Source organism: Staurois parvus, unplaced genomic scaffold (assembly GCF_062004578.1).
Source record: "Staurois parvus isolate SC_StPar_1 unplaced genomic scaffold, SC_StPar_1.0 ptg000086l, whole genome shotgun sequence".
Taxonomy (NCBI): domain Eukaryota; kingdom Metazoa; phylum Chordata; class Amphibia; order Anura; family Ranidae; genus Staurois; species Staurois parvus.
The window spans coordinates 852501-865155 of NW_028317882.1; the positions used below are offsets into that span (position 1 = coordinate 852501).

The 12655-nt window shown below is 42.8% G+C and overlaps 2 protein-coding genes across 2 annotated transcripts in view; one reads left to right on the top strand and one right to left on the bottom strand.

Moving 5' to 3' along the window:
* The window catches only part of LOC149468461 (sulfate anion transporter 1-like), a 23622-nt gene extending 13833 nt beyond the window's left edge, over positions 1-9789 (top strand). The window contains exon 2 of the mRNA XM_089670126.1: positions 7768-9789. Within this exon, the coding sequence (XP_089526252.1) occupies positions 7768-9291 (1524 nt within the window). The 3' untranslated portion in view covers positions 9292-9789. The remainder of the gene's footprint in view (positions 1-7767) is intronic.
* The window catches only part of IDUA (alpha-L-iduronidase), a 200776-nt gene that overhangs the window by 168955 nt on the left and 19166 nt on the right, over positions 1-12655 (bottom strand). The gene's annotated exons all lie outside the window — the stretch shown is intronic.

A 12655-nucleotide genomic window follows, 5' to 3' on the forward strand; every position in this document is an offset into this window, starting at 1 on the left:
GAGTTTGTTTACTACTTTTTACGATAGTGAATGAAGATTAAATGCTTTTATCTCCAGATTGTACATAAAACAGCGTCATTCATCTGAATTCAACTAAGTGAAGATATCAGTTATGCTAGCATATAGCAGATCAAAAATATAATACACTACAACTGCTGAGCATGAAATTTTCATGTGATATCAAGCTTCGTGTTCAGGCATAGATTTTTAGTGCACCAGGCTTCTGCTTGAATATAACACGAGTGACACTCTATTCATGTCAGAAGTAATGCACAGTTTTTCTATGCCAGTTAACAGTCACCACAGTGAAACTACCCTCATAGGCACAAATTAATAGTTTGGACAAGAGCTTGAAAAACAAGAAACAGCTCTTTTTCCTTAAAGCCCTGGTTTCATTTCTCTGCTGTGTCGCAGCTTTTGAAACTGCCACTATATGCATGAGTAAAGTGGGTGAATTGCTACTCCCAATAACAAAACAGATCTTTCATAAAAATTTGTACAAACTAAATGGAAATATTTTACACAATTCTATAGTTTAGTAAAACTAATAAAATTCTAACAGTTAGCTTGCATCCATATTAACATTTGTGCATATCCAAATCATGGTCAAAGCACAACTGGAATTTTTTAAGGAGACCTAGTATAAAATAACTACACCTAAGCAGCACCATGATGTTCTTTCATTACTGCTGCATGCACACTAATTAGTTATATGGTATTATTATACAGTATTTATATAGTATTTATAAAGCGCCAATAGTTCGCTCAGCGCTGTACATTACAAAGGGGGACAGAACATGTGACAGAACAATACCAATACAATGCAAAACATGAGGGGATTGAGGGCCCTGCTCTTTCGAGCTTACAATCTAGGAGATTGTAAGACAAGAAACTCGGTTTTGGAGAGGTTCAGTTTAAGGAAGTGGAGCGACATCCAGTCTGATATGTCGCTCAGTAGAGGTGTGATTCGAGTGGAGACCGAGGGGGTGAGGTGGGGGGTTGAGAGATAGATTTGTGTGTCGTCAGCATAGAGGTGGTAGTTGAAGCCGTGAGAGTGTATGAGTTGGCCAAGGGAGGAGGTGTAGATGGAAAAGAGAAGGGGCCCGAGGACAGAGCCTTGAGGGACCCCAACAGAGAGGGGGAGTGAAGGGGATGGTATGCACACATGTAATGGAAACCAATCAACATTTTAGAATAACAAGGGTCTTTCTGAATTCATGGTCAGGGAACAGCGAAATTGGGAGTTTATGCTTTGCTGAAATTCCAGCGAAAAAACTGTAACTTGTGGGTACATTTTGCTATTACAGGCCAATGCAATAGGGTAAAAGAGAAATATTGACTTAACAAAAAAAAAAAATATATTCACCTGGATGCAGCATCAATCTGATGCTGCATCTGTCCCCTGACAGCTCTGCAGTGAGAAGACTAAACACAGCTTAATGCTCAGATCTCCTCTGCTCTGAGCAGAGAGCAGTGACTGTCAGTCAGTCTCCAGCTCTCTGCTGTGCCCCTCCAGCCCTCACTGGTGTGCTGGAGTAGGGAAGGGACGGGAGGGGCTGGCTCAGTCTTTCCACGGATCGCTGAGAATTTGAACCAGGCACAGGTCCAGGCTTCTGGGTGGATACAAACCATATGGTCAAGACCTTTTCAGAGCCAGGACTGGCTGAATGAGGTCACCCGACAGCAGACCTTAGTCCGCTGTCAGCCGAAAAAAGGGTCACAAGAGTGCAGAAGGAACTGCACTCCTGTGACCTACAGGAGAAGTACAGCCAAAATAGCAATGGCTATACTTCTCCTTTAATAGAAAAAAGATTAAAATATTGGAATATCTTGATGGATGGATGTTAGTATGGAGGAGTAGACATTCCGTGGCAGGCTGAATTCTCTTTGCAGATTGTCCTAGGTAATGCCCTCATGTCATTCTGAACCTTCATGATTGAAAAAGCTAAAATCATATGAATAATAAGGGACAGGCCAGGCACATCAAAGTAGAAGTCCAGACTAGAACTAACTATGCTTAAAACAGTTTCCACCCACCTTCTAACTCCTATAGTAAATACTCTGTAGAAGGAAGATCTGTATACTTACCTGTTCTCAGAGAGCTCCAGTCTGGTGATGTTATCTCCCCATTAGCTGACTTCAGAGGAGAGGAGAGAGTGTCAACAATGGAAGAATGCCTGGGTACTGACAGCACCCATAGGCTTAGTTTGGGGCGTCCATGGTTGACTGTCCTTTTTCTCCCCTGAAGCCAGCTCTGCTGGGAGGCAGATGATGTGACCAAACTGGAGCGCCCTGGGAATAGGTAAGTATAAGCATCTACCTTCCTTAATATAGGTATTAGAAGGGGGTGAAGCAGTTTTAAGCTTGGTTCTATCCTCGACCTCTACTTTAAAGCGCTAGATGCTGCTTGACATCCTACAGCCAGGAAATGAGGTGGGCTCTATCTGACTTGCACCAGTCTCTAATGCACACTTTGGGAAACTCACAGTGTATAGTAAAATCAGAGTACGTAATTTCAGGATGGGAGAGGATCCTGTATAATCGTAGAAGATTGAAGGTTAGGCTGGAGCTCACCTTTAGGGGTTCAATGGGTTTTAAATGGCTTCTGAGGGTTAGAAAAGCTCCTTCTAACTATCCTGGATCCTAAACATTAACCCCCCCCCCAGTCAACAAATCACCTATTCTTCTTCCCTTAAGTCCCCACCGATGTAAGTTTTACTGTTCTTCAGACCTAAGCCAGTGGTGGGTAGACCTGCATAATACAGGGAGCAGTGATGACGTTCTCTGCATTGGTATTCTGTGAATAAAGGACACAGTTGTACAATGGATATAAAAAGTCTACACATCCCTGGTAAAATGTCAGGTTTCTGTGATGTAAAAAAGTGAGACAAAAGACAAATCATTTCAGAACATTTTCCACCTATAATGTGACCTATAAACTGTACAACTCAATTGAAAACAAACTGAAATCTTTTAGGGGGGGGGGGAGTAAACATAAAAAACTAAAATAATGTGGTTGCATAAGTGTGCACACCCTCTTAAAACTGGGGATGTAGCTGTGTTCAGAATTAAGCAATCACATTCAAAATCATGTTAAATAGGAGTCAGTACACACCTGCTATCATTTAAAGTGCATTTGATTAACCCCAAATAAAGCTCAGCTGTTCTAGTAGGTCTTTCCTGACATTTTGTTAGTCACATCCTACAGCAAAAGCCATGGTCCGCAGAGAGCTTTCAAAGCATCAGAGGGATTTCATTGTTAACAGATATCAATCAGGAGAAGGGTACAAAAGAATTTCCAATGCATTAGATATACCATGGAACACAGTGAAGACAGTCATCATCAAGTGGAGAAAATATGGCACAACAAAGACATTACCAAGAACTGGACGTCCCTCAAACATTGATGAAAAGACGAGAAGAAAACTAGTCTGGGAGGCTGCCAAGAGGCCAACAGCAACATTAAAGGAGCTGCAGGAATATCTGGCAAGTACTGACTGTGTGGTACATGTGACAACAATCTCCCGTATTCTTCATATGTCTGGGCTATGGGGTAGAGTGGCAAGATGGAAGCCTTTTCTTACGAAGAAAAATATCCAAGCCCAAATAAATGTTGCAAAAACACATCTGAAGTCACCCAAAAGCATGTGGGAAAATGTGTTATGGTCTGATGAAACCAAGGTTGAACTCTTTGGCCATGATTCCAAAAGATATGTTTGGCGCAAAAACAACAGTGCCCATCACCAAAAGAACACCATACCCACAGTGAAGCATGGTGATGGCAGCATCATGCTTTGAGGCTGTTTTCTTCAGCTGGAACTGAGGCTTTAGTCAAGGTAGAGGGAATTATGAACAGTTCCAAATACCAGTCAATATTGGCACAAATCCTTCAGGCTTCTGCTAGAAAGCTTATCATGAAAAGGAACTTCATCTTTCAGCATGACAACGACCCAAAGCATACATCCAAATCAATGAATGGCTTCACCAGAAGAAGATTCAAGTTTTGGAATGACCCAGCCAGAGCCCAGACCTGAATCCGATCGAAAATCTGTTTGGTGATCTGAAGAGGGCTGTGCACAGGAGCTGCCCTCACAATCTGACAGATTTGGAGCGTTTTTGCAAGGAAGAGTGGACAAATATTTCCAAGTCAAGATGTGCCATGCTGATAGACTCATACCCAAAAAGACTGAATGCTGGAATAAAATCAAAAGGTGCTTTAACCGCTTGCCGCCCTGCCACTGTGTATATACGTGTGCAGGGCGGCAGTGGAGCGCAAAACCACATTTTAAAACGGGTTCCGCGCTCCCGACACTTTCGCTGGCAGGGGGCGCGCGCGCGCTCCCGTCGACCCGCGGATGACACGATTTGATCCAGGAGGGATCAATCATTAGATTTCAGCCAGTGATTTCTGGCTGAAATCACATGATCGGTCCCTGTCCTATCCTGTCCTGTGTTGACATATACACAGGGCAGGATATGATGTAATTCTTCTCTGCCTGGACACATTCCGTTCCAGACAGAGAAGAAGACACAGTAAAAGTGAGTACACAAGCACTACACTACAGTTAGAACACACCTAGGACACATTTAACCCCCTGATCGCCCCCCCCCCGTTAACCCCTTCACTGCCCTGTCACCAGTGTCACTGATCAGTGAAGCGATTTTTACTGATCAGTGTCGCTGGCGACTTCCGATAGAGTTAGCGCCCCTCCCAGATAGCGCCAGTTTGCCCGCCAGTACACCAGTAATCCCGTTTAACCCCTCGATCGCCCCCCCCCCAGTTAACCCCTTCACTGCCCTGTCACCAGTGTCACTGATCAGTGAACCAATTTTTACTGATCACTGTATCAGTGTCGCTGGCGACTTCCGATAGAGTTAGCACCCCTCCCAGATAGCGCCAGATTGCCCGCCAGTACACCAGTAATCCCGTTTAACCCCTTGATCGCCCCCCCCCCCCCAGTTAACCCCTTCACTGCCCTGTCACCAGTGTCACTGATCAGTGAACCGATTTTTACTGATCACTGTATCAGTGTCGCTGGCGACTTCCGATAGTGTTAGCGCCCCTCCCAGATAGAGCCAGATTGCCCGCTAATACACCAATAATCCTGTCTAACCCCTTGATCGCCCCCCCCCCCCGAGTTGACCCCTTCACTGCCCTGTCACCAGTGTCATTGATCAGTGAACAGATTTTTACTGATCACTGTATCAGTGTCGCTGGCGACTTCCGATAGTGTTAGCGCCCCTCCCAGATAGTGCCAGATTGCCCGCTAATACACCAATAATCCTGTCTAACCCCTTGATCGCCCCCCCCCCCGAGTTGACCCCTTCACTGCCCTGTCACCAGTGTCATTGATCAGTGAACAGATTTTTACTGATCACTGTATCAGTGTCGCTGGCGACTTCCGATAGTGTTAGCGCCCCTCCCAGATAGCGCCAGATTGCCCGCTAGTACACCAGTAATCCCATTTAACCCCTTGATCGCCCCCCCTCCCCCCCCCAGTTAACCCCTTCACTGCCCTGTCACCAGTGTCATTGATTACAGTAAACAGATTTTTACTGATCACTGTATTAGTGTCACTGGTGACTTCCGATAGTGTTAGCGCCCCTCCTAGATAGCGCCAGTTTGCCTGCCAGTACACCAGTAATCCCGTTTAACCCCTTAATCTCCCCCCCCCAGTTAACCCCTTCACTGCCCTGTTACCAGTGTCACTGATCAGTGAACCGATTTTTACTGATCACTGTATCAGTGTCGCTGGCGACTTCCGATAGTGTTAGCGCCCCTCCCAGATAGTGCCAGATTGCCCGCTAATACACCAATAATCCTGTCTAACCCCTTGATCGCCCCCCCCCCCCGAGTTGACCCCTTCACTGCCCTGTCACCAGTGTCATTGATCAGTGAACAGATTTTTACTGATCACTGTATCAGTGTCGCTGGCGACTTCCGATAGTGTTAGCGCCCCTCCCAGATAGCGCCAGATTGCCCGCTAGTACACCAGTAATCCCATTTAACCCCTTAATCTCCCCCCCCCCCAGTTAACCCCTTCACTGCCCTGTTACCAGTGTCACTGATCAGTGAACCGATTTTTATTGATCACTGTATCAGTGTCGCTGGCGACTTCCGATAGTGTTAGCGCCCCTCCCAGATAGCTCCAGATTTCCCGCTAATACACCAATAATCCTGTCTAACCCCTTGATCGCCCCCCCGAGTTGACCCCTTCACTGCCCTGTTACCAGTGTCATTGATCAGTGAACAGATTTTTACTGATCACTGTATCAGTGTCGCTGGCGACTTCCGATAGTGTTAGCACCCCTCCCAGATAGCGCAAAAAATAAAAAGCGCACAGGTGATCAAAAACCACCAAAAGAAAGCTCTATTTGTGTGAAAAAAAAAGGACGTAAATTTCGTTTGGGTACAGCATTGCATGACCGTGCAATTATCATTTGAATTAGTGCAGCGCTGTATAGCAAAAAAAGGCATAAATTACAGTATCTATACCATAGTTTGTAGATGCTATAACTTTCATACAAAGCAATCAATATACACTTATTGGGTTTTTTTATTTACCAAAAACATGTAGCAGAATACATTTTGGCTTAAATTTATGACTAACTTTGAGTTTACAATATATTTTTTATAACTGAAAGTAGAAAATATTGTTTTTTTTCAAAATTTTCGTGGTTTTTTTGTTTATAGCGCAAAAAATAAAAAGCGCACAGGTGATCAAATACCACCAAAAGAAAGCTCTATTTGTGTGAAGAAAGGACATACATTTTGTTTGGGTACAGCATTGCATGACCGCGCAATTATCATTTGAATAAGTGCAGCGCCAAACAGCAAAAAAAGGCCTGGTCATTAAGGGGGTAAATCCTCTGGGGCTCAAGTGGTTAACAAAGTATTAGTTAAAGGGTGTGCACACTTATGCAACCATATTATTTTAGTTTTATATTTTTACTTCTCTCTACCTAAAAGATTTCAGTTTGTTGTTCAACTGAGTTGTACAGTTTATAGGTCACATTAAAAGGTGAAAAAAGTTCTGACATTTTTTATCTTTGTTCCATTTTTTTTTACATCACAGAAACCTGACATTTTAACAGGGGTGTGTAGACTTTTTATATCCACTGTAACTTCCCTACAGGGAAAGGGCCCATAGCACAGGGCTTCATTTAACCTGGAAGCCCGAGTACATCTTGTATAAATACTGTGGGGGACAGCTCTAGACGTAATGTGAGTATTACAGCCAGAACTGAAGATTGTTGAGCAAGCTTTGCTCTTTAACCAAGAGAAGTTCAGCATCACAGGCAGCTGGGCAAGTATTAGTTGCTTAACAGTACAGAAATAGAGTTTAATAATTCAGAAGAGGGGTACACCATCTTCCTCTCTTCCAGCAGAGACAGGACCATCTGTCATCTGTATTAGTCTGTGACACATACTGCCAACAAGCATGCTTTCAAAACAGGGTGTCATGGATGCTCAAAACTAATGTTTATTTGTGAAACAAATATTACAGATTTTATTTTATATATATATATATATATATATATATATATATATATATATATATATAATCAGTTTATAAACATTCACATTTTAAAAATGATGACCAAAAACAGTTATAGTGACTCTTCAAATAGGTCTCATGGATACACTCCCTATGTATAATAATCAAATAAGATATTACAAATGGTGAACAAACTGTGTCATGTTATATATTTTAATATTTAGTGAGTTTGTTTGTAACATCTATCTAACTTTACCATTTTTTACAGCTTCTCATGGGAATATTTCGACTGGGTTTTCTTTCCATATACTTGTCAGATTCAATGTTGGATGGATTTGCAACAGGTGCCTCACTGACAATTTTAACAGCACAAGTTAAATATCTCCTTGGAATAAAAATCCCACGCAGTCCGGGTATAGGGATGTTGGTAACAACATGGGTTAATATATTTAAAAATATTCACCACACTAATTTTTGTGATGTAATCACAAGTGCCATATGTATAGCAGTATTAGTGGCTGCGAAAGAACTCGGGGACCGTTACAAAGACAAAATAAAGATTCCCCTACCAACGGAACTAGTTGTAATTGTAGTTGCCACACTTGTGTCACACTACTGCAATCTTAATGAACTCTATGGTTCAAGTGTGTCAGGCGTAATCCCAACTGGATTTATACCACCAAAAGTACCTGATTTAAGTCTAGTGAGCAAAATAGCAGCGGATGCTATTCCTCTTGCAGTCGTTAGTTTTGCATTCACAATATCTCTGTCTGAAATGTTTGCCAAGAAGTATTCATACACAGTGGAAGCTAACCAGGAGATGTTTGCTATTGGTTTCTGCAATATAATCCCATCATTTTTCCACTGCTTTGCCACAAGTGCGGCACTTGCTAAGACACTTGTGAAGACTTCAACAGGATGCAAAACACAAGTTTCCAGTGTTGTTAGTGCCATTGTGGTTCTGTTGGTTTTGCTTTTCTTTGCCCCATTATTTCACTCACTACAAAAGTGTGTCTTGGCCTGTATAATAATTGTCAGCTTACGTGGTGCCCTTAGAAAATTTAGAGATTTACCAGCTCTGTGGCAGCTAAGCAAAACAGATGGAATTATCTGGATTGTCACTGTGGCTAGTTCAGCTCTGATCAGTACAGAGATGGGCCTCATGGTAGGAGTGATCTTTTCAATGATATGTGTCATTGTGCGGACTCAGATACCCCACACAGCCACGCTTAGCCAGATACAGGACACTGTCTTTTATGAAGATGGAGATAAATATGAGAATCTTTCACCCATAGCCAGAACTAAAATATTCCGCTTTGAAGCTCCCCTCTACTATGCAAACAAAGGCTACTTTCTCAAGTCTGTGTACAAAATGGCTGGCATGGATCCTGGTCTTGAAATAATCAGAAGGAAGAAAATGGAAAAGAAGCAGAAGAAACGAAAACAGGTAGAAGATGGAAAACGCATGGATAACAATGACAGCAATGATATTCATATACAGCTTGTAAATCACAACAGTGACTTGAAAACAATTATTGTTGATTGTTCCTCAATAACCTTTTTAGACACATCTGGCATCAATGCTTTAAAGGGATTGCTGAAGGATTACAAAGAAGTACAGATCGATATTCTACTGGCTTGCTGCAACACTACTGTTATCGATGCTCTTTGCAGAGGAAGTTACTTTGGGAAACAAAACCAGGACATTCGGAAGATGCTCTTTCACAGCATGCATGATGCTGTTCAGTTTGCAAGTGAGAAAGAGTTGACACGAATGGACTCCACTGTTTAAATACTGAAAAACATTTCTCACTATTTCGACATCAAAGTATTGACTTGAAAGTATTGGCAGTGAGACAGCTTAAAGGAGCTCTGTATCAAAACATTACACTCTAATCATACAGCAAATTAACAGGGGCTTCCCACAAGAAGCCCTTTCCTTTGGCAAAGAGGGACTTGGAAAACCTTAGGTCTCACTGTGTTCCTGCCACGTAAACGTAAAACACATTCATTTTAAAGTGACCCATCGCCAGAGGGCCACTTGAAAGTAAAAAAGACCTTCAGGGCTGCTGTTAAAACCACAGAGCCCCATACAGCTGACCTGACAGTTTACAGTGCTACAGTTATGAATGAACACAGTAAGTGATCGGTACCAATCACTCATTGTTTTCATTCTGGAAAGAAAGGGAATGGTAAATGTGACATCTTTACCAAACCCTTCCCCCACTTTCCATCCTGAAGGATCCTATTGTGTGCTTGCAGCTGCCAGTGGGAAGCAGAGGAGGGAAGCCAGAACCAGTGCGGGGGTGGGGGCCCACATGGGGGTCTGGGTAGCAGAGGGAAATGTATGGTGCATAGGGAGGGTGATGGGTGCAGTGTGAGTGGGGGGGGAGGGTAATTATAGGAACCAATTCCCTGTATGGCTATCTCTGCAGCTGGGAGGGAGAGGAGGAGAATACAGCTTTCAGATGCTGAAGGAAGAGCCATGCAGTGGATAATTTCCAGTAATTCCCAGCCCACACTCTTGCCATGCAGTGCTGTTCACCCTCTCTGCCATATCCAATTCACCCAGCTGCCTGGGCCCCCCTGCTGGCCTGGGCCCCGTGCAGGAGGACTGGTGATACCCCCTTATCCACAGCCCTGCCTGCTATACTTAACCTCCCAGCTGACGTTTCTTTTTTTTTTTTAACTTCTTCATGCCGGCCAAACGCAAATGTGCGGCTTCCCGGGGTCTGGGCCTAAACGCCAAGTGGCCGCACATTTGTGTTCTATTAAAAAGAACAGATGTGCTGAGAGCACGCGCCCTGCGCACTCCCAGCACACATGTCCAGTACTCAATCAAAGGTCCCGATCTCCTCTTTTGATCGGGACCTTTCCCAATCACGTGACCCTAAACCCCGCCCCCCGGCTTCTGAAACCCTTAAAGGGCAGGAAGGCGCCGGAGTAAAGGTGTTAATCCACAGCTTCACTGCTCACTGGCTCCACTGGGGGAACCACAACAGGAGGGGAAACAGGTATTTTGTCCAGAGAGTAGTGAGCAGCAAAGTATGAGCTTGTCACCAAAGGGGCCGCCATAAAAGTAAGTGTAAGTGTATGTAGTCATATTTTGCACTGCAATCTTTAAAGGGTTACTAAACCCAGGACCCTGCATTAACTCTATCTGGTCTCCCACAGTACACAGAACATGGAAATGCAATTATTTTAGTAAATATAAACTGCTAAATACCTTCTCTGCTAAATACCTTCTCTCATCAGCAGTTAGAGCAGTCGTGTGACTCCTATCAGTGTTCAGCTGAGCACATGCTAAAGCTTGTAGGAGGAGTTTTCTTTCTGCTCTAGGAGATGCAAAACCCCCGACCTCTGTCTGGACAGTGCTGATTGGCCCTGTGCTGATCACATGCACTCTCCCAAGTAAAAAAAAAAAAAACCTCTCTAGCAATACACACCAAACTGAGCATGTGCAGAGTGTCTCCACATGATATGTCTTATCAGGAGATAAAAGGGGGACACTGGAAGTAGGGGAGGATCAGATAAATCAGGATCAAAAAGCATTTTTACACAATGCAAAGGATTAACCTCTTAGGTTCCACAGTGAGTATAACAAGCATGCTTTACTGCATATACAGGCTGATTTTACTGCTGTGGGTTTAGTAACACTTTAAGAACATTTTTACAGCACTGTTCTAAGTGCCAGAAGATGCTGCTCAAGTGATCCACAACCGAAGAGGATGCTGCCATCTGAAATGCTCATTCCAGCAGCCTAACGAGTTATACAATAGAGAAGCGCAGCACACTGACAACTCATTGTAAATTAAATAGTAAAGAGAAGCTGCGTGGTCTCAGGAGGAGCTGAGGCTGCTCTTTACTATTTGAATTACACTGAGCTGTTAGTGTGCGGAGCCTCTATATTGTAGAGTTATCTTTTGCAGGTATGTTTTACATACACTCTGCTGACTTCACCTGTAAAGCTTTTTATATATCACTACTAAGAGATTTCTTTTTAATTTCTATGTATTCATAAAGTGAGTAGAATCTCTGCATTGGAGACACAGGAAGCCTTTATAGCATTTTTTGGGTAGAGCAGGGAAAGATTAGAACCCCCGTCAGGTTTTTATGGTTGAACATGCCACCGCTAAGTAGAGTCCAGTCATACCGTTGCTATATCAGGTGCAATTTGGGAATTGAAATCGCACCTGAAATGGCATCTAATGAATGTGAATGTCAGTGTCTTAACGTTTGCAATTTGCTGCAGCGCAATTTCTAAAGTAGTTCTTGCATTATTACTTTTTTTGCAGTTCTGCTGCAATTTCACATACATAGAATATAATGGAAATCGCACTGCAAATTGCAAGAAATCCTTGAAAATCTTCACAAGTAGCAATAAAGTTAGAAATCGCACCTGAAATCTCTCTTAAATTGCACACAAAATGCAGCGGTGTGACCCGTGACTTAATTCTCTTCTTTCTTGGTCACTAGGACAGGAAAGAAAGTAAGGGTAAACCATCCAACAGTGACAGACAAAAAAGGGAAAATGTTCCCAATCCTGTCTCACTCTATCCACAACTAAAGAAAAATGTGGCTGGTGTTCCACTTTAAAGTTGTTGTGGAACTATCTCCAATTGTGTTACACTAAGGGCCAGTTCACACCACAAAAACGCACTCCGGATGCATTCTGGATACGTTTTTGCTTAGAGCTTACACCACACGAAGTTCCAGTGCAGTTTTGATGCAGCTTGCTATGTTCCAGTATGGTTCTGTGCAGAAAAAATGCAGCATGTTCTACTATTTTTCTGCACTGACTGCACTAGTGTGAAGTAGGACCATTGGAATACATGGGAAACACTGTGCATGCATTTTTAATGCAGAAAAAAAACAAAAAAAAAAAACACTGGACTACATTTAGTGTGAACTAGCCCAAACATTATAGAAAAAGGTGTGTTACAATAATATGTAAAATACTATATGTAAACAAATATAGCACTTCCTGTTGATTGATTTTGGCATGTAATGTTCTTTCAAAAGCTATTGACAAGTTGTCATTAAAGTGCTGTAAATAAATAGATATATTTAAACATGCTGTACAGTAAAATGAAGGCAAATATTTTTGTAGTTTTTTTCCAGCAGAAAAAAAGGATAATTGCACAAAATGCACCTAG